Source organism: Molossus molossus, unplaced genomic scaffold (genome assembly GCF_014108415.1).
Source record: "Molossus molossus isolate mMolMol1 unplaced genomic scaffold, mMolMol1.p scaffold_m16_p_3, whole genome shotgun sequence".
NCBI lineage: Eukaryota > Metazoa > Chordata > Mammalia > Chiroptera > Molossidae > Molossus > Molossus molossus.
The window spans coordinates 130,107,355-130,127,439 of record NW_023425366.1 but is presented as its reverse complement, the minus strand read 5'-3'; the positions used below and the strand labels follow the sequence as shown (position 1 = coordinate 130,127,439).

At 38.2% G+C, this 20,085-nt stretch overlaps 1 protein-coding gene across 1 annotated transcript in view; it reads left to right on the top strand.

The window, feature by feature from the left end:
* LOC118642705 (ATP-binding cassette sub-family A member 3-like) overlaps positions 1–20,085 on the top strand; it is a 250,011-nt gene that overhangs the window by 203,258 nt on the left and 26,668 nt on the right. The window contains exons 17-19 of the mRNA XM_036280627.1: positions 5,065–5,239; positions 16,253–16,378; positions 16,596–16,790. Coding sequence (XP_036136520.1) covers positions 5,065–5,239; positions 16,253–16,378; positions 16,596–16,790 — 496 coding nt within the window. The remainder of the gene's footprint in view (positions 1–5,064; positions 5,240–16,252; positions 16,379–16,595; positions 16,791–20,085) is intronic.

Here is a 20,085-nt window from a genome sequence, read left to right as displayed (position 1 = left end):
ACAAAAAAAACAATCATCAAAATGGAAAGGCAACCCACTGTATGGGAGAACATCATTGCCAATGATGTATCAGATAAGGGGTTAATTTCCAATATATAGAGAGTGCTCCTACAACTCAACAAAAGGAAGACAAAGAACCCAATTAAAAAATGGGCAGAGGAGCTGAATAGACACCTCTCCAAACAGGACATACAAATGGCCAAGAGACATATGAAGAAATGCTCAACATCACTAATCATCAGAGAGATGCAAATTAAAACAACAATGAGGTATCACCTCACACCTGTCAGAATGGCCGCCATCAAACAACAAGTGTTGGCATGGGTGTGGAGAAAAGGGGACTCTAATACACTGCTGGTGGGAATGTAGACTGGTGCAGCCGCTATGGAAAACAATATGGTGCTACCTCAAAAAATTAAAAATTGAACTTCCATTTGACCCAGTGATCCCACTGCTGGGAATATACCCTAAGAAGCCTGAAACACCAATCAGGAAGAATATATGTACCCCCATGTTCATAGCAGCACTATTTACAATAGCTAAGATCTGGAAACAGCCCAAGTGTCCACCAGTAGACGAATGGATCAAAAAGCTGTGGTACATATACACAATGGAGTACTATGCAGCGGTAAGAAAGAAAGATCTCTTATCCTTTGAGACGACATGGAGGGACCTGGAAAGTATTATCCTAAGTGAAAGAAGCCAAGCAGAAAACAACAAATACCACATGATCTCACTTATATACGGAATATAATGAACATAACAGTCTGAGGAATACAGTAGACCCAGACACATGGAAGTAGGGCACAGACTGACATCCCTCAGAAGAGGGGATGGGGGGTGGCGGGGTGGGAAGAGATAAACCACAGAACTTATATGCATGTATGCATGACCAATGGACATGGACAACTAAGCTGGGGACAGGGTGGAGGGGGGGTGGGGTGGGGGTGCCAATGGGGTAAAAAGGTAAAATATCTGTAACAAAAAAATAAATAAAAATTCATAAAAAAAAAAAAGATACCTAGGAATATCTTAATAAAAGAGGTACAAGACCTGTACTCAAAGAACTACAGGACACTGAAGAAAGAAACAGAAAAAGATACAAACAAGTGGAAGCTTGTGCCATGTCATGGATTGGAAGAATTAACATCAGTAAAATGTCAATACTACCAAAAACAATTTATAGATTCAATTTAATTCCTATTAAACTACCAATGGCATATTTCACAAATATAAAACAAATATTCCAAAAATTTATATGGAACCAAAAAAGGCCCTGAATCACCTCAGCAATCTTGAGAAAGAAGAACAAAGTTGGAGGGACCACAATACCAGATATCAAACTATACTACAAAGCCACCGTATTCAAAATAGCCTGGTACTGGCACAAGAACAAGCTTATAGAACAATGGAACAGAACAGAGGGCCAAGACATCAACTCATGCCTTATGGTCCATTAATATTTGACAAAGGAGACAAGAGCAAACAATGGAGAAGAAAACTGTCACTTCAATAAATGGTGTTGGGAAAATTGGACAGGTACATGCAAAAAATGAAACTAGACCACCAACTTGCACCACGCATAAGTATAAACTCAAAGTGGATAAAAGACTTAAATGTAATCATGAAGCCATAAAAACCCTAGAAGAAAACATAGTCAATAAAATTGCAGGCATCTCTCATAGCAATATTTATACCAATATATCTTCTTGAGGGAGGGAAACAGAAGAAAAAGTAAACAAATGAGACATCAAACCAAAGAGCTTCTGCACAGCAAAAAAAATAATAATAATCAACTAAATGAAAAGGAATCTCACTGTGTGAGAGAACGTATTTGCCAATAAAACATCTGATAAGGGGTTAATTTATAAAGTACTTATGCAACTCAACACCAAAAATACAAACGATCTAATTAACAAGTGCACAAAGGGCCTGAATAGACACTTCTCTAAAAAAGACATACAGATGGGCAATAGACATATAATACAAATTAAAACTACAATGAGGTATCACCACACACCTGCCAGAATGGCTACCACTAATAAATCAGTAAAGAGCAAGGGCTGGCTAGTAAGTGGAGAAAAGGGAACCCTCAAACACTGTTGGTGGGAATTCAAAATGGTGCAGCCACTGGGGAAAATAGTATGGAGTCTCCTCAAAATTTATAACTGGAAATGCCTTTTGATCCAGTAATCTCACTCCTGGTAATATATCCTAAGAATCACAAATACCAGTCACAAAGAATATATGCACGTCTATGTTCACAGCAGCATGATTTACAATAGTCAAGATCTAAAAACAGTTCAAGGGTCCATCAGCAAATAAGTGGTTAAGAGCTGTGGTACATTCACACAATGGAATACTGTGCAGCTTTATAAAAGAAGTAACTCTTATCCTTTGCCACAGCATAGATGGACCCAAGAATATTATGCTAAGTGAAATAAGCCATTCAGTGAAAGACAAATACAATATGACCTCACTTATATGTGGAATCTAATGAACAAAATAAACTTAAGAACAAAATAGAACCAGAAGTATGGATATATGCAACAGATTTACAAATGTCAGAGAGGAAGGGATGGGGGAAACTGGAGAAAGGAAGGTAAAGGAATTAGCTAAAGAACACAAATGCATGGCCCATTGACACAGACTATAGTGTAGTGATGGCCAAGGTAAGGGAGGCTGGGTGAAGGTGAGCAAAGGGGGAAGAGAATGGGGGACATCTGCAATAGTATCAACAATATAAATTTTAAATTAAAAAATTTTAAATATGTTTTATTGACTTTTTTTTTTTTAGAGAGAGAGGAAGGGATAGAGAGATGGAAACATCTACATGAAAAAGGTACATCGATTGGCTGCCTCCTGCACGCCCCCTATTGGAGATCAAGCCCACAACCCTGGCATGTGCCCTGACTGGGAATCAAACCAGTACCTCTCAGTCTGTGGAAGGGTATCCATTTCACTGGGCAACACCAGCAGGGCTAAATATAAATTTTAAAAATTTCAAAAAGAAGAGGCAAGACAAAAGGAAACTAACAGAAGGAAAAGAAGAGCCCTCAAGAATTTATTCCAGAAGAAGGCATTGTTATCACAGGATATGACTGCTCCATTTGTGTTAGTGCCCCTGAAGACCTTCAAGCAGAACAAAATGTGAACATGAAAGGGATATTGTTGATGCTGACCCTCTGGGGGTATAGACTGATGTTTGTATTTGTGTCTTGGTAGTTTTGTTTTGTTTTTTAATCCGCACCTAAGTACATTTTCATTGATTTTTAGAGAAAAGGGAAGGGAGAACGAGAGAGAGAGAAACATCAATAATGTCTTAGGTTTTAACAAAAATATTTTTTAAATAAACTAAAATTTTTTTAATAGAAAAAATACTTATAGTATAAGGATATAAACAAAGAAAATATTTCTGTACAGCTATACAATGTGTTTGATTCAGCTATGTTATTACAAAAGAATCAGAGTTTCAAGATTTTAAATGTTAAATTAAAAATTATAGTAAACTAAGCTTAATTGATTATTAGGTGAAGAAAATACTTTTTATAAGTTTAGCATAGTTTAACATGTACTTAATAAAGTCTAAAGTAGTATACAGTAATATGCTAGACTTTTACATCTACTCATTGCTCACTCACTGAATCACCCAAAACAACATCTAGTCCTCCAACTCCATTTAATACAAGGGCTCTATAGAGGTCTAACATAATGTTATAATTGCCTGCAGTATTCATACAGTAATATGCTGTACAAGTTTGTATCCTAGGAGCAATAAGCTATACCATACAGCCTGAGTGTGTAGTAGGCTATACCATCTAGATTGTTCACACAATGAAAAAATTGCCTAATGACACATTGCTCAGAACATATATATACATCCTTGTCATGAAGTGATGCATGAATGCATAACAAATGTGGATAATAACACTGTACTGTAATGATGCAATGTGATATATATTGCTATATCAGCAATCATTGCAATATATAAATGTATCAAAGTAACACACTTGCCCTAGCCAGAGTTGCTCAGTGGTTAAAGCATTGGCCCATGCACTAAAGTGTCACGGGTTTGATTCTCAGTCAAAAGCATGTACCTGGGTTGCAGGTTTGATAACCTGCCCCAGTCAAGGCTCACACAGGAGGCAACCAATCAATGTGTCTCTCTCACTCTCTCATGTCAATGTTTCTCTCTCCCTCTCTCTCTCTCTCTCTCTCTCTCTCTCCCTCCTTCCTTTTATCCCTCCCTCTCTCTACTCTCTAATAGTGGAAAAAAATATCCTTAGCTGAGGATTAACAACAACAAAAAGTAAAATGCTTATATCTTAAACTTACACAATGTTACATGTCAAATATATTCACTATATTTGTGTGAATGTCAAATTAGTGTCAAATATATTCACTAAAAAAAAGTCAAAATGAGATATCATTTCACACACACTTAGATGGCTATGAGAAAAAAACAGAAAGTATTAAAGGCTTAGTGAGGATATGAAAAAAAATGTACCCTCCCTCCTATTTTACTGGTAGGAATATAAAATGTTGCACCTGCTGTGGAAAAGTTTGGTGGTTCCTCATAAAGCTAAACAGAGAATTACCATACAACCTAGCAACTCCATTCCTGAGTATATACCCCAAAAATTTAACACAAGTATTTAAACAAGAACATTAAGGACATTTTATGTGGCCTATAATAATGGTTAGATATACCATAAATACCTTTATTTTGTTTGCTTTATTTAATTACCAAACATTCTGCTCATAAATGCTCAGCTTTTGAAATTTATTGACTATGTAGTAAGGTGGTCTCCTATCAAAATTGGTAAAAAGTAGAGAAAAATTATTGGCAGGAGAACTTTCATAATAACTATAAATATCAGGGAAGATAAAATAAGAGAGACAAATAAAATATTAAGACAATTACTATTTATGTTCCCTACTTCTATAAATCTAACTTAAAATGCATTTTGATTCTATATTTCTTAACATTTAGTGTCACCTAAGTCTTTGAATCAATTCTAAAGTAAGGCTATCTCTTTTATTATCCTCAGTTATTGAGAAGAGTATCTATAGTTTTGAAAAGCATGGGATTGCAAAGTATTTACTTACATTGGCTGCCCTGGGCTTATTTTATCTCCTCTTGCTTTTTTGTCTGGAGACCACATCCTGGAGATTGAAAAACTGTGTTTTGCAAAAAATTCTGTTTAATATGTACAACATATTCATGAAAGGCAAGAAGGTGAGTAACAAACTTTTTAAAAAATTAATATACTTTTGTTACAGATGTTAGTCCTTTTTCCCTCACTGATGCCCACCTCCTTCTCCCTCCTCATTCTGTCCCTAACTTTGTTGTCCATGTCCATTGTTCATGCATGTAAGTATTGTGGTTTATCTCTCCCCCAACACCTCCTCTTCTAGGGATAGTCAGTCTGTACCCCATTCCACATCTCTAGGACTACCCCATTCCTCAGAGTGTTATGTTCATTATATTCCACAAATAAGTGAGATCATATGATATTTGTCCTGTTCGGCTTGTTTTGCTTAGGACGACACTTACCAGATCCCTCCATGTAGTCTCAAAGATAAAAGATCTTTCTTTCTTACAGCTGCATAGTACTCCACTGTGAATATGAACCACAATTTTTTTATCCATTCGTCTACTGATGGACACTTGGGCTGTTTCCAGTTCTTAGCTATTGTAAATAGTGCTGCTACAAATGTGGAGGTACATATATTCTTTCTGATTGGTGTTCCAGGATTATTAGGGTATATTCCTAGAAGTGGGATCACTGGTAGTTCAATTTTTAATTTTTTGAGGTAACACCATATTGTTTTCCATAGTGGCTGCACCAGTCTGCATTCCCACCAGCAGTGCACTAGAGTCCCCTTTTCTCCACACCCTTGCCAACACTTGTCGTTTGATGATTTGTTGATGGTGGCCATTCTGACAGGTGTGAGGTGATACCTCATTGTTGTTTTCATTTGCATCTCTCTGTTGATTAGTGATGTTGAGCATTTCTTTATATGTCTCTTAGCCATCTGTATGTCCTGTTTGGAGAGGTGTCTATTTAGTTCCTCTGCCCATTATTTAATTGGATTCTTTGTCTTCCTTTTGTGGAGTTGTATGAGTACTCTATATGTATTGGAAATTAACCCCTTATCTAAAGCTTTTCTGGCATCTATTGATAATATCATGTGGTTTTTATTCTTCATTTTATTTATGTGGTGTATCACATTTATTGATTTGCAAATATTGTATCAGACTTGCATCCCTGGGATGAATCCCACTTGGTCATGGTGGATAATTTTTTTGGCATATTGCTGGATCCGATTTGCTAGTTTTTTGTTCAGGATTTCGGCATCTATGTTCATCAGAGATATTGGCCTGCAGTTTTCTTTCTTTGTAATCTCTTTTTCTGGTTTTGGAATTAGAATTATGCTGGACTCATAAAAAGAGTTTGGAAGTCTTCCTCCTTCTTGAATTTCTTCAAAGAATTGAATTTCCTCAGAGAATGGGTATTAGTTCTTTTTTGAATGTTCGGTAAAACTCCCCTGTGAAGCCATCCAAGATTGGGCTTTTTTTGATGGAAGAGTCTTGATAGCATCTTCAATTTTCGAAGTTGTTATTGGTTTGTTCAAGTTTTCTATCTCTTCCCGGTCCAGTTTTGAGAGACTATGTGTTTCTAGAAATTTGTCCATTTCGCTTAGATTGTCAAATTTGTTGCCATATAATTGTTCATAGTAGTTGTTAATGATCTTTTGTATTTCTGTGGTGTCAGTTGTTACTTCTCTTTCATTTCTGATTTTGTGTATTTGGCTTCTCTCTCTTTGTTTCTTGGTGAGTCTAGCTAAGGGTCCATCAATCTTGTTTATCTTTTCGAAAAACCAGTTCTTTGTTTCATTGATCCTTTGAATTGTTTTTGTTTTTGTTTTTGTTTTGGACTCTATGTCATTGATTTCTGCTCTGGTCTTTACCATTTCCCTCCTTGTACTTTCTCTAGGGTTTTATTTTTGTTTGCTTTCTAGTTCTTTAAGTTGTTAGGTTCAATAGTCTATTAGAAATATTTCTTGTTTCTTAAGATAGGCCTGTAGTGCTATGTACTTCCCTCTCAGAACTGCTTTCACTGCATACCATAAATTTTGTTTTGTTGTGTGTTCATTTTCATTGGTTTCCAGGAAGTTTTTAATTTCTTCCTTGATCTCCTTGGTAACCCTTTTGTTGTTTAATAACATGCTCTTTAGCTTCCATGTGTTTCTGTTTGCATGTTCTTGTTGCAACTGATTTCTAGTTTCATGCCACTGAGATCTGAGAAGATGCTTGATATGATTTCGGTCTTCTTGAACTTGTAGAGACTTAGTTTGTGTCCGAACATGTGGTCTATCTTTGAGAATGTCCCATGTGCACTTGAGAAGAATGTGAATTCTGCAGTTTGGGGATGTAATTCTCTGCAGATATCTATGAAATCCTTTTGATCTAACACTTCATTTAGAGTCTGTGTTTCCTTGTTAACTTTTTGTCTAGAAGATCTATCCAGTGATGTCAGCAGGGTATTGCAGTCCCCTGCTATGATTGTATTGCTATTAATTTCTTCCTTGGAGTCCTCCAAAATATTTTTAATATATTTTGGTGCTTCTATATTGGGTGCATATATGTTTACCAAGGTTATATCTTCCTGTTGGATAGATTCTTTCATTATTATGTAGTGGCCTTCTTTGTCCCTAGTTATAGCCTTCATTTTGAAATCTATCAGATATGAGTATTGTTACCCCAGCTCTTTTTTCTTTCCATTTGTTTGAATTTTTTTTTCATTCCCTCACATTCAACTTATGTGAGCTTTTTTTTTTGAGGTTGGTCTCTTGTAAACAACATATATGTGATTCATGCTTTCTTATCCAGTCAACTACTCTGTATCTTTTTATCAGAGCATTCAATCCATTCACATTTAAAGTGATAATTGATATATACTTATTTATTGCCATTTTTGTTTAGTGTGGTTCTGTTTTTCTTTCTATTTCTTCTACTAATTACAGCAGTCCTTTTAGCATATCTTGTAGCTGGTTTGGTGTTAATATATTCCCTTAGCGTTTTTTTTGGGGGGGGGTTGTTTGTTTGTTTGTTTGTTTGTTTGTCTGGGAAGCTCTTTATTTTACTTATTTTGAATGATAGCCTTGCTGGATAGTGTGGCATTCGGATCTTTGCTTTTCATGACCTTGATTACTTCATGCCACTCCCTTCTGGCTTGTAGTGTTTCTGTTCTGAAGTCAGCTGAGAGCCTTTGGGTGTTTCCTTTGTAGGTAACCTGTTGCTTATCTCTTGCTGCCTTTAGCATTCTCTCTTTGTCTTTAATTTTTGGCATTTTAGTTACTATGTGTCTTGGTGTGAGCCTGTTTGGGTTCTTCTTACATAGGGCTCTCTGTGCTTCTTGAACTTGAATGCCTTCTTCCTTCCCCAAGTTAAGAAAATTTTCTGTCACTATTTCTTCAAATATATTCTCTAACCTTTGCCCATTCTCTTCCTCTTTGGGGACTTCTATGATGCAATTGTTATTACATTTCCAGTTGTCCTACAGTTCTCTTAAGTATCTTCCTGTTTTTTAACTGTTTTTTCCTTTTGGTTTTCTGATTGGTTGATTTTTTCTACCCTGTCTTCTAATTCACTGTTCCCATCCTCAGCTTCCTCTATTCTGCTGGTTAGTCCTTCCAATGTGTCCTTTATTTCTGCTATGTCCTTCTTCATTTCCACTTGATGCATTTTCAATGTTTATATCTTTACTCATGGTGCTTTTGACCTTACTCATGCTGTTGAGCTTCCTCAAGATCATGGCTCTGATCTCTACCTCTGATAATTTGCTTAGCTCCATTTCATTCATCTCATCTTCCATAGAGTTCTCTTGTTCTTTCATTTGGGATTTGTTTTTTTGTTGTTTGTTTGTTTGTTTGTTTGTTTGTTTGTTTGTTTCACCATTTGGCTATCTCAGTGGGTTTTGAAGCCTGCCAAATTTTCCCTGTGGGTGTTGGTGTTCTGCTGTTTCTGGCTCCCTGTACTGGGTTTGTATGGGCCTGGGTGGACCCACGTTAAACACCACTGTCAAGTCTTACTTTCTAGGTTGATTTGCAAGTCCTGGAAAGGTTCAGTTATCCTCTAACTTTTTCCTGTTGGTTAGTAGGCTCAGTTACTCAGTGCCTTGGAATGTATCCCTGGTGTTCTGCATAAGAGAATTTCCAGAGTGTGGGATAGATGCTGGTTGCTAATATGCCTCAATTTTTATTTTTTTGCCTTACCTGGGAAAGGCTGAATCTTTTGGGGGGTGGGAACAGGGGCTGCTGCTTTTCCTCACAGCTCTGGAAAGGAGCACACTGGCCACAATCATTTGTGGCTGCAACTCAGAAAAACTCTGAGTGCTCTCCAAATCCCAGGTGTCCCCACAGAGGTCCAGGCCCGTCTGCCCTCCCTCTTTTGTAGCCCCCAGGTGAGTGGCTGTGGCTATTTTGGTACTCTGTCCTGCTCTTTGTGCTGTGGAGTGGGCTTGGTTTTCATTCCCTAAGGTCTATGAAACAGTCACAGCTACGACTGCTGCTGTTCGTGGGCTCCCAGCCCATTACCCTCACATGCCTCTGCAGATCCTACCATTGTCCCTAATTATATGGTCCCGTCCTGCTTCTCTGTTGCTTTTTTCCGAGGATATTTCTTTATTTTAGTTGTAATTCTTGTTTGGTCCTGGGAGATCCTCTGTGCATCTTCTATTCACTCCGCCTCCATTTTCACATCCTCCATGCCTATCTTGTGCGCAGCTGGATCGCACAGACCTCTATGGTGCCCCTGCACCCTACAGGTCCCACGGGTAACTGGATCACGCAGTGTCTTTGGGGACCGGGCTCTCTGCCTATGTTATGGGCTGCTGGTGGCACAGGCTTCTCTGGTCCTTCAGCACCCCACAGGTCCCGCAGGTAACTAGATTGCTCTGTCCCTGCTTGATTGACAGGCCTCTCTGGTGTTTCAGCACCCCACAGGTCTTGTGAGTAACTAGATCACACCCTCCCTGCTGGGTCGCACAGGCCTCTCTGTGCCCCTGCACCCTGCAGTTCCCATGGGCAGGCAGCTGGATCCTACCAGTTGCTCTCAGGCTCCAGCTTCTCACTGCTCTTGTGGACTACTGGGTCCAGAGGCCTCTCTGGTTTCCCCACACCCTGCAGGTCCCACTGATGGGCAGCAGTCCCTCTTGGGCTTCTGCTTCCCACTGCTCTTGTGTGCTTCTGGACCACACAGGCCTCTGTAGAGCCCCAGGTTCCACCGCTGGTGGCTGGGAAGTGCTGCTGCCCCATGGGGCTCAACTCCTGGTCAGCTTTTGCTGTAGTTTTTGGGTATGGGTCTCAGCTGCTGGTCTGTGCTTCTATTCTGTCTTCCTGGTTTTTAATTTTTTGTTTGTTTATTTTGTCTTTTGGTTCTCTGATTGGGTCATTATTTTTCTATTTTGTCTTCTAATTCACTGATCTGGTCCTTGGATTCCTGTACTCTGCTGGTTATTTCTTCCAATGTGTTCTTTATTTCTGTTATGTCACTCTTCATTTCCAATTTGTTGGTTTTCAATGTTTCTATATCTTTACTCATGCTATTGAGCTCTGTACTCATGCTGTTGAGCTGCCTCGTGATTATTACTCTGAACTCTCCCTCTGATATCTTGCTTAATTCTATGTAGTTTATTTCTTCTTCTGCAGAATTGTCTTGTTCTTTCATTTGGGATTTGTTTCTTTGTTTCACCATTTTGGCTGTCTCAGTGGGTTTTTGAGCCTGCCAAATTTTCCCTTAGAGGTTGCTATTCCACTGGTTGTGGCTCCCTCTACTGGACTTGGATGAATGTGGGAGAACCCACATTAAACATCACTGTAAAGTCTTACTTTCCTGGGTAGATTTGCAACCCAAAGAAAGGTTCAGTTATCCTCTAGCTTTCCCTGGAGGCTATTAGTCTCAGTTACTTGATAAGCCTCAGTTACTTGGGGCTCTTGCTAGCTCATTAAATTGAAATGTTAATGAACTTCAGTTTGCATTCCTCTTGCCTGACCTGGTAATGTTGAATTACTGCAGGAGGAGCCTTGCTTCTCCCCAGGGCTCTGGGAAGGGGCTCTTTAAGTAATATGAATACCCTCCTGTGAAGGAGTGATTCAGTACAGACCTCCCAGCATCCACCCCTCTGGAGCCAGGAGCCCTCTTTCCACTCAGTTCCAGTCCAGTCCACCCACCTTCTGCCAAAGCCCAAGGTGAGTGGCTGCAACTGGTTTGGTGCTTTTTATAAAAGCCCCCAGTTTCTCAGTGGGAAGCACACACCACTAATACCGCTCTATGCTGCTGTCTGTGGGCTTCCAACCTGCCCCTTCACACTTCCACAATTGCTACCAGGCTTTATTTGGTGTTCCTGCTTGGGCTTGTTCTGTCCAGCTGCTCTTCAGTTGGCTTTTCCTGATGATTTGTCTTTAAAACCCCCACTTTCTCAACGGGAAGTGAACACTGCTAATACAGCTCTCTGCTGCTGTCCATGGGCTCCCCCATTTGTTCAGAAATTTAATCCCTACTGGTCTATACTGGAAGTCTCTCGTGGCAGAAAACCACTACATCTGTCTCTTTGTAATTGTCTTTATTCATCCTGACTCTGTTTCAGGGTGGCTCTATATCTCTGCCATACATTTCTCTGTACCTGCATATCTCTAATATTTCAGAAGGAAGGTTATCTTGAGACCGTAATGGCCTCTGCTACCACCTGGAGTTCTGACTAGTATGATTATCATTCCACCTGTATTTTAGTTGCCTGTAATGTGTTGCTAATCAGTGCCTAGAACTATATAACAAGTCAAAAATCCTATTCTACCTACTCTTACACCAAGGCACATACAGATCTTACTATTGTAGTCAAAAGATACCTGGTCCAAGACATACCAACAGAAAGAATTTCAAGGTTTTGAGCAACATAGATAAGAAAGAATGTCTTTCCTGATTCCTAGAATTAAATATATGAATGTTACCTTGAGACTTTTTCCTGACCCATCTTTCTTAGGCTTGAACAGTAGCCCCTGAACCATGGTCACATTTCAGGTATGAAAAAAAAAAAAAGAAGTTTAATAAGTATGGAGGGAGATTAAATGATCAAATTATATTTGGCTTATAATTCTTCCCATGTTGGTCACTGTTCATGTTTAAAGAAAAAAACAGGGCCAAGCAATGGAGTAATACTTAGAGTAGGCCAAGGCCTCAAACTTCATATAGTAATCTAATAAACTACCCTGGTTAGCCTTGGTATCCTTAAATCAAAGTAAACTGAATTTCCTATGCTCTTTCTGTGAAAAGTTCAATCTGTTTTTTTAACATTCCAAAATGAGAAAATGTCACAATTGTAAATGAGAAGTAAAAGATTATTCATGAACTATAAAAAGTAAAAATTATTACATCTTCATTGATAGATTTTTTTTTCAACAATGGGAATATTCACACTACTGCCTTTTAGACTACATGGTTTCTATGACATGGAATATTAATTTCATGAGAAGTTGGCTATTAATCTTGATCTTTCTGTGTTTAAACTATTTGCAGTTCATTTAAATTCTTGGATGTATAGATTAATATTTTTAATCAAATTTAAGAAAATTTTGGCCATTATTTCTTTACATATTTCTATTACATAAATGAGATCATAAGAGACTTTGTTTCATACAGTTATTAAGAAGTTTAATTATCTGTAAAGGGCACTTGCCCAGCAAATATTAAATAATAAATGTTGGGTTTTAGTAGAAGCATTATTGTTGCCTATTAATATCTTTATTTTACTCTTCTTCCACTGCAACAAAACCTTCCAGTGTTCCTGTTTCAGTAACTAACACCATCATTTATATATCTGTTCAACAGAGAAATCTGAGACTTGTCCTTAACTTCTTTTTTCAGGTTTTATCCCTAATCTAATCTATCTAAAACTCATGTACATCTTTCACTTTGTTTCAAAATGACTTCTTGGTACTTTATGCTAGGAGCAAACATTTTCTCTGGTGGCTGTTATATATTCCCCAGAAAACCAAATATCAAGTGCCCCTTGGGATGTATATCATAACGCACTGTGCACATCCCCCTTCAATGGAGTTGTTGCCCCCAGCCCCTGGGAGTGCTATGTTCAGACAACCCTCAGCTGTCATTATCTTCATGGATGCTTCAGCTGCAAAGAGCTTCCTCTCCCAAGGTGACACTTCTTCCCAGATGACCTGCATCCAGTCACTCAAAGATGCAGGAGTAAAATGTTTGGTCATCTCAATGCCACACAAACAACTTCAGGGCTTCCCATTGGGTCAGCTGAGGATGTCATTTGGCCTGCATCACAGCTTGATTTCTACCCCTCCCTATTCTTGATTTTTTTCTCACTTCCAAAGGTGTTGGCGCCAAGGGGACTCCACCTGCAACAGTTAACAGCAGGAGACGTTTGAAAAAATACACAATCAGATAGTTTCAGTAAGATCCGCATCACTGGTGCTAAGAGAATCATGATAGCCTCTGGCACAAAGTGATGGTCCAGTTGTAAAACCCTTTATCAGTTCTGAATTGGGATGATATACCAGAGGAACAGAATGCTCTGAGTGATGTGATATCAAGTGTTCTTAAAGGGGGAGGGGGGATAGCAACCATAAGAACAATGGAATTATGCATTATTGGTAAACTCCTTGTTTCATAGACTAAAAATCTTAGAGTTACGAGTAGGAAATTGAAAGCCAAGTGTGAAAGAGGAAGAGCCTCTTTGATAGCAGGTAATGAGCCTCTCATTCCCTGCAGTGAAGGACAAAGAAAACTGAGCACTAAGGCCAAGGTCTAATTTTCAGATTAGATGAACTCCAGAAAGATCAAACTCTCAACCAAGGCATATCTGCTCTGCCAAGATCACACCTCATGTTAGAAAAGAATGGTACCCTAATACAATATATGGAGACATATGACTTAATAACCCTCAAACCTTAAGTCCTCAGATTTCCCTGAACTCTGAGCTTACACAAGAGGTACCTCTTCCCTATTAAGAACTCACACTACTTTCTCTGAGGAAGAAAATACAGAGGCTCCCCTGCAAAACAACATAAACTCACTACAGCTGTTTCAGCAACCTATCAAGTACTCCTTTAGTAATCAGTGGAACACAGACCGACGATCGATGAGAACTGCAGCGTGCCTGCTGACTAGACCTAACTGACAGTGCGAGCGCGGTCCACACAGTACGAGCAGCACACAGCACGTTCACCAAGACACACCATTCACAACTTTAGAGAAGTGAAATAATTCAGAGTATTTTTCTGACAATCGTGAAGTTAAACTACAATTTAATAACATATATAACAGGAAACTTTCTAAACATTGAGAAATGAAGTAACATGCTTCTCTGCAACCCATCAGTCAAGATAGAAGTTGCAGAGAAAAATTTTTTTAAAACATTAAACTGAATGAAATGAAAATAAAATATATAAAAACTTGTGGAGAGCACCTAAAACAGTGTTTTAATGGAAATGTATAGTATTAAATACTTACATTAGAAATGAAGAAAGTTCTCAGTTCAATAATTGAAATTTCTACTTCAATAAATTAGGAAAATAAGAGCAAAATAAACTAAGAGCAAAGCACTTAAGTAAATAAAAATAAGAAAAGAAATAAGTGACACTGCAAACAAACACAATGGAGAAAAATCAGTGAATTCAAACAAAAACTAATTTTTTCAAAAATAATTAAAATTAATAAGCCTTTAACCAAAGTGACCATAAAGTAAAAATAGATGACACATACTAACCAAAGCAAATGCAAAATGATAATGCATAGTTTAAAATATCCAAAATAGAAAACTCCACACTTGGATAATTTCACTGATAAATTCTATCAAAAATTTAAAGAAGAAATAGCATCAATTCTTGTAAACTACAGCATAGGGAATATAGTCAATAATATTGTAATAACTATGTATGGTGCCAGGTGGGTACTGGAAATATCAGGGTAACATTTTGTCTAACCTCTATTCTATATACCTGAAACTAAGAGAAAATAATGTTGAATGTAAACAATGAAAAATAAAATTTTGAAAAACAAATAGCATCAATTCTACACAATTTCTTCCAGAATGTAGAAAAGGTGGGAGCATTTTCCAGTTCTCTTTATAAAATTATTATTGTACTGAGTATCAGTCAGAGAAAGGACAAGAAACCAATATCCCTTAAGAAAACAGAAATACAAATTCTCAAAATAGTTTAATATTTGAAAATCAATGAGTGTTACCTATGTACTAATAATATCAAGAAGAAAAACCACATATTTATATCCACATTTCATATCCATTTACATAAAAACTGTCTGCAGACTAGGGAAAGAAAGGAATTATCCCAACCTGATCAGTGGCATCTGCTTATATATATGAAGCCTACAGCAAACACAATGGTGAAAACTTAATGTTTCTCCCTAAGACTGAAAACAGAGCAAGGATGTTCATACTCAGCTCAGCCTTCTCTCAAAAAAGAAGAGTACATTCTTCTCCTCTCTTGATTCCCATGGTCTCTTGAACATATTTTAGTTGTAATGAATCATACTAGACAATAATTGTATCCATGTGGTTTTTATTTTTCATGAAGTGTCCATGTTACTGGCAAGGGCATGCTGCTTCCTCACAGTGATAGGAAAACTTGTTCATGTCTATCGTTTCAAAAATTAAGCAAGTCAATGTTCACAAGAATTCAGGAAATTGGTAGGAAGGCTATAGAAAATTGATCCAACATTTTCTGACACTTTGAAGTTACTCCTTCAAGTCAGCTTTCAAAATACCACTCAGTTTATACAAGATATCTAACATGTGGCATGGAAGGACCTGGAGAGAATTATGCTAAGCAAAATAAGCCAAGCAGAGAAATACAAATATCACATGATCTCACTTATTTGTGAAATATAATGAACTAAACAAACAGATGAACAAAATTAACTCAGAGACATGGAGGTGTGGGGTATAGGATGACAAGCCTCGGTGGGGGGATGAGGGAAGAGATAAACCACAGAACTTACGTGCATGTATGTATGACCAATGAACATAGACAACAAAGCTGGGGATGGGGTGGGGGGAAGGGGAGGAGGGTGTCAGTGGGGGAAAATGAGAAACATCTGTAACAAAAACAAATTAATAAATAAAAAATGTTTTAAAATAATAAATAAATAAAAACTATCTAGCATGTATTCACATATGTGGTCATTGTTTTTGAAAAGCAGGCTATAGTGTCAATCCAAGTAAACAATGAATATATAGATGAAAATGTAGAAAATGAAAGGAAGACCGTCTTGGCACAGCCTCCTAAATTGAAGAATAGCCCAGTTCTTCTCAAAGAACTTGTAAAGGTAAAGTCATTCAGTGAAAGCATTGTCCTGTCAAGAATGTATTACTAATTAATTGGACCTCTATGGGATCTATGTATATTCTGGTAAAACAGATGGTATAAAGGAAAATACCTTTGTAAAACTGTTGACAGGTAGCAGTCCACAGGGGTCTGAGGTTATAGTTGTGGTTGACCCATCCTCAGTGTTTCAGTACATTATGATTTTTTAATGTTTTTAGATTTATTATGAGTGTCCAGTTGTAAAGGCTGTAAGAAATATTTCCCTTGTCATCAATAAGTCTGAATGCTTCGGATTAGTTGGACTAAATGGAGCTGGGAAAACCACTATATTGAAAATGTTAACTGGAGATGAAACAATAACCTCTGGAGTTGTGTTAATTGATGGCTTTAGCATCACTGAAAATATCAGAAAGGTATGTGTGGTCCTAATCATTGAGTTGGTGCCCCAAGGGAGGAGGAGGTAACCAGGTAAGTGGGTGGGGGATATGGAAGGGAAAAGGGAATCATTCATTCATATATATATATTCTGATAGAAAGAAGATAGATAAATAGATGATTAGATAGATAGATGATAGGTGATGATAGATAGATAGATTAGATAGATAGTTGATAGGATAGAGATGAGAAAGAGAGATTGCAGTTCTTTTTTTTTTTTAATCCTGACCTGAGGACATTAGAGTGGGAGGGAGAGAGGGAGGAAGAGAGAGAGAGAAACATTGATGTGAGAGAGAGACATCGACTGGTTGCCAAGACACGACCCCAACTGGGGCCAGGGACAAACTGCAAACAAGGTCCACACCCTTAGCGGGAACCAAACTGAGGACTCTCCAGTCCATGGGCCAACGCTCTAACCACTGAGCAAAACCGGCCAGGGCAAGATTGCAATTCTTTACTCAAACTTAACATACATGAGAGACAGTGATAGTCATGATAACAATGAGTTTGGGAAAAGGCAAATATTCTTTCTGGCTGAAACAAAATTATAAATATTGCAAATGGATCAAACTAGAAACACAAAATGCAGTTACTGCACTTAACTTGATGTAACATAATTCGAGTTTGATATAAAACAATGACTAGAAAATATAATTGTGAAGATATTAACAAATTAAAATTCACAGGGTTTAGTCTTTAATTTGGATGTAGGTTACAGGGAAAAGAAAGGAACCTAAGATGTTGACCATATTTCTATCTTGAACCAATGAATGTGTGACAGTTCCATTCACCAAGATAGTCAACACAGGAGCTGGTGTATTTGGAGGAACATAGGTTGAGTTTGAGATGTCAGTGAGATATCCAAATGGGAGAAGAGCCAATAAATAGTTGAAATCTATATTAGTGTATTGATATGGGGATATGAATTTAAGATTCATCAAAGTGCAAGTGAAATTTAAACACTGGAAACAGATGAGATAATCTAGTTGGGGTGTTATACTAATGAGAAGAACGATGTGGGCCAAATCCTGAGGACTATAAACATTTCTAAGTATAGAGAGAAAAAAATAACTAGAAAAGAAACTGGGGAGAATTAGTGAGTTAGGAGGATAATCTGGATGAAGTTTTATCACACAATCCACATAAAGAGAAAACTTCAAGAAGAACATGAAACAGAGCTGTCAGGCAACACAGGCCTGACTAGTGTCCACTGGGCATTACTGAGACCTAATGCAGCAGGTTGACAAGTTGACATGTGACTGGGGCAGGGACATGAGTGTGGGCCAGACTTAGAAGAAAGGCAGCTGTCAAACAAGAGGAGGAAAGAATGACACCCAGAGTTTAAGGAGATGGCAAGCCCAGAATTGTAATTTTTAGCAATCTGAGTATATTTATGTAAGTGAAAAAAAACAGTGAAAAGAAGTTTAAAATATATAGCACCATGAGCTAGCAGAGAAAAGAAGGTCTTCATTCAAGTGGACATTAAATAAAACAATATAGAAAGGTGTACAAGCAACACTCTCACTCCCTCTCATCTGCCTTTGCCTCATTCCTTCACAAGCCCACATGAAAAGTGATCATTTTTTCTTCATTGATTTCTTAGAAAGAGAGGGAGGGAGAGAGAGATAGAAACATTGATGAGAGAGAACATCCATTGGCTGCCTCCTGCATGCCCCTTATTGGGGATCAAGCCCACAACCCGGGCATGTGCCCTGAACGGAAACTGAACCGGCGATCTCTTGGTGCATGGGTCAACACTCAACCATTGAACCACACCAGTCAGGTGAAAAGTGACCATTTTTATCATGCTACAGTTTTATGTAACTATAACCAACTATAAAGATCTGTTTCCTACTTTGTTACACAAGAAGCAGTGAACTGTACACAATGTTCTGGACCAAACCGCTCTCCACATGTGGACTACACCAGCAGTGTTTGAGACACTGTGTTTCCCCATACTGTCCACAATAGAGCCTGTGGTCAGTCTTTTGGGTTTTTGCCAGTTTGGTAAGTTTTTAAAATGACATTTCAGTAGAGTTTTTATTTTTTTCTTACTATGAGTGAGGTTAGATAACTTTTTTTTTAAAAAATTAAAATTTAAGGTATACAACATGATAATTCATATGTATACACATAGTGAAATGATGATTATAATTAAGCTAATCAACATATGTTCTCCTCACAGTTACTATTTTATTTATGTGATGAAAGCACCCGAAATCTACTCTCCTGGCAAATTTCCACTGTTCAACACAGTATTAATAAATATAGTCATCATGCTGTATATGAGATCTCTGGGCTTACTCATCCTGCATAAATGCAATTTTGTACCCCATTGTTATTGGTGGATGTAGAGTGTCCACCAGTGGAAGTGGGTGATCTCTTTCCCCACTGAGTGCTGGGGGTCAGGTTCTTATGATAGCTTGAGGAAAAGAATTTTCTAAGACTCGCACAGAAGAATAAATTATCTTTATTTGCATGAAGCTATATCCCTCAGTTTCTAAAGTCCCAGGTCCCTTAAACCAGTCCTGGAAAATGTGCAGTTGGAGGTTCAGCAGAGCTAGAAGCAAAGCCAGTGTCAGAGTTTCCGTTCCCTGGTGGAGTTGAGTCCAGTATAGCATCAGGCTAATCACAGTGCATTATATTCCACTGTGTGGGGTCCACATGGCTGTGGGCCATGTGGCGAGTGCAGAGCTGTGAGAGCCCCACAAACCAGGAGTCAGGTGCCAGCAGGAAGAGAACAGGAAGGGGGAACTCCCTTTCTTCAGGGGCTTAAATATCAGATCTTCCCATGCTTGCAATGGCCACACCTATTCTTGCCAATTACTTGTTTTCAGGTGTGACTGACAGGAAAGCATCTTCCCATGTCACCTAGACCTTGCTGGGCTTGCACCTAAACTACTTCTGTCCAGTCCCTTCTCCCATCGGTCTCTAGGGAACCGACCTGGAGAAGGTTAAACTGCAGCTTCTTGGCAAAGTTGTATAAATGGCGTGCCTACTTCATCTGGCCATCCCTATACTCCTTTTCTGTTAGTAAATAACCAGGTTATTATAATGGTATCACTATTATCCAGATCCCTGGTGATCTACTGGCTAGGATACAACAGTATCACTATTGCCAGCATCTCCTCCCTTGTCTCCCCATCTCCAAGCTCCTGGTAATGACTACTCAACTCTCTGCTTTTATGTATTCAACTTTTCTATCTTCCACATAAACCTAAAATCATGCAAGGTTTTTTGTTTTTCATGCCTGGCTTCTCCTCTTTTTTTTTT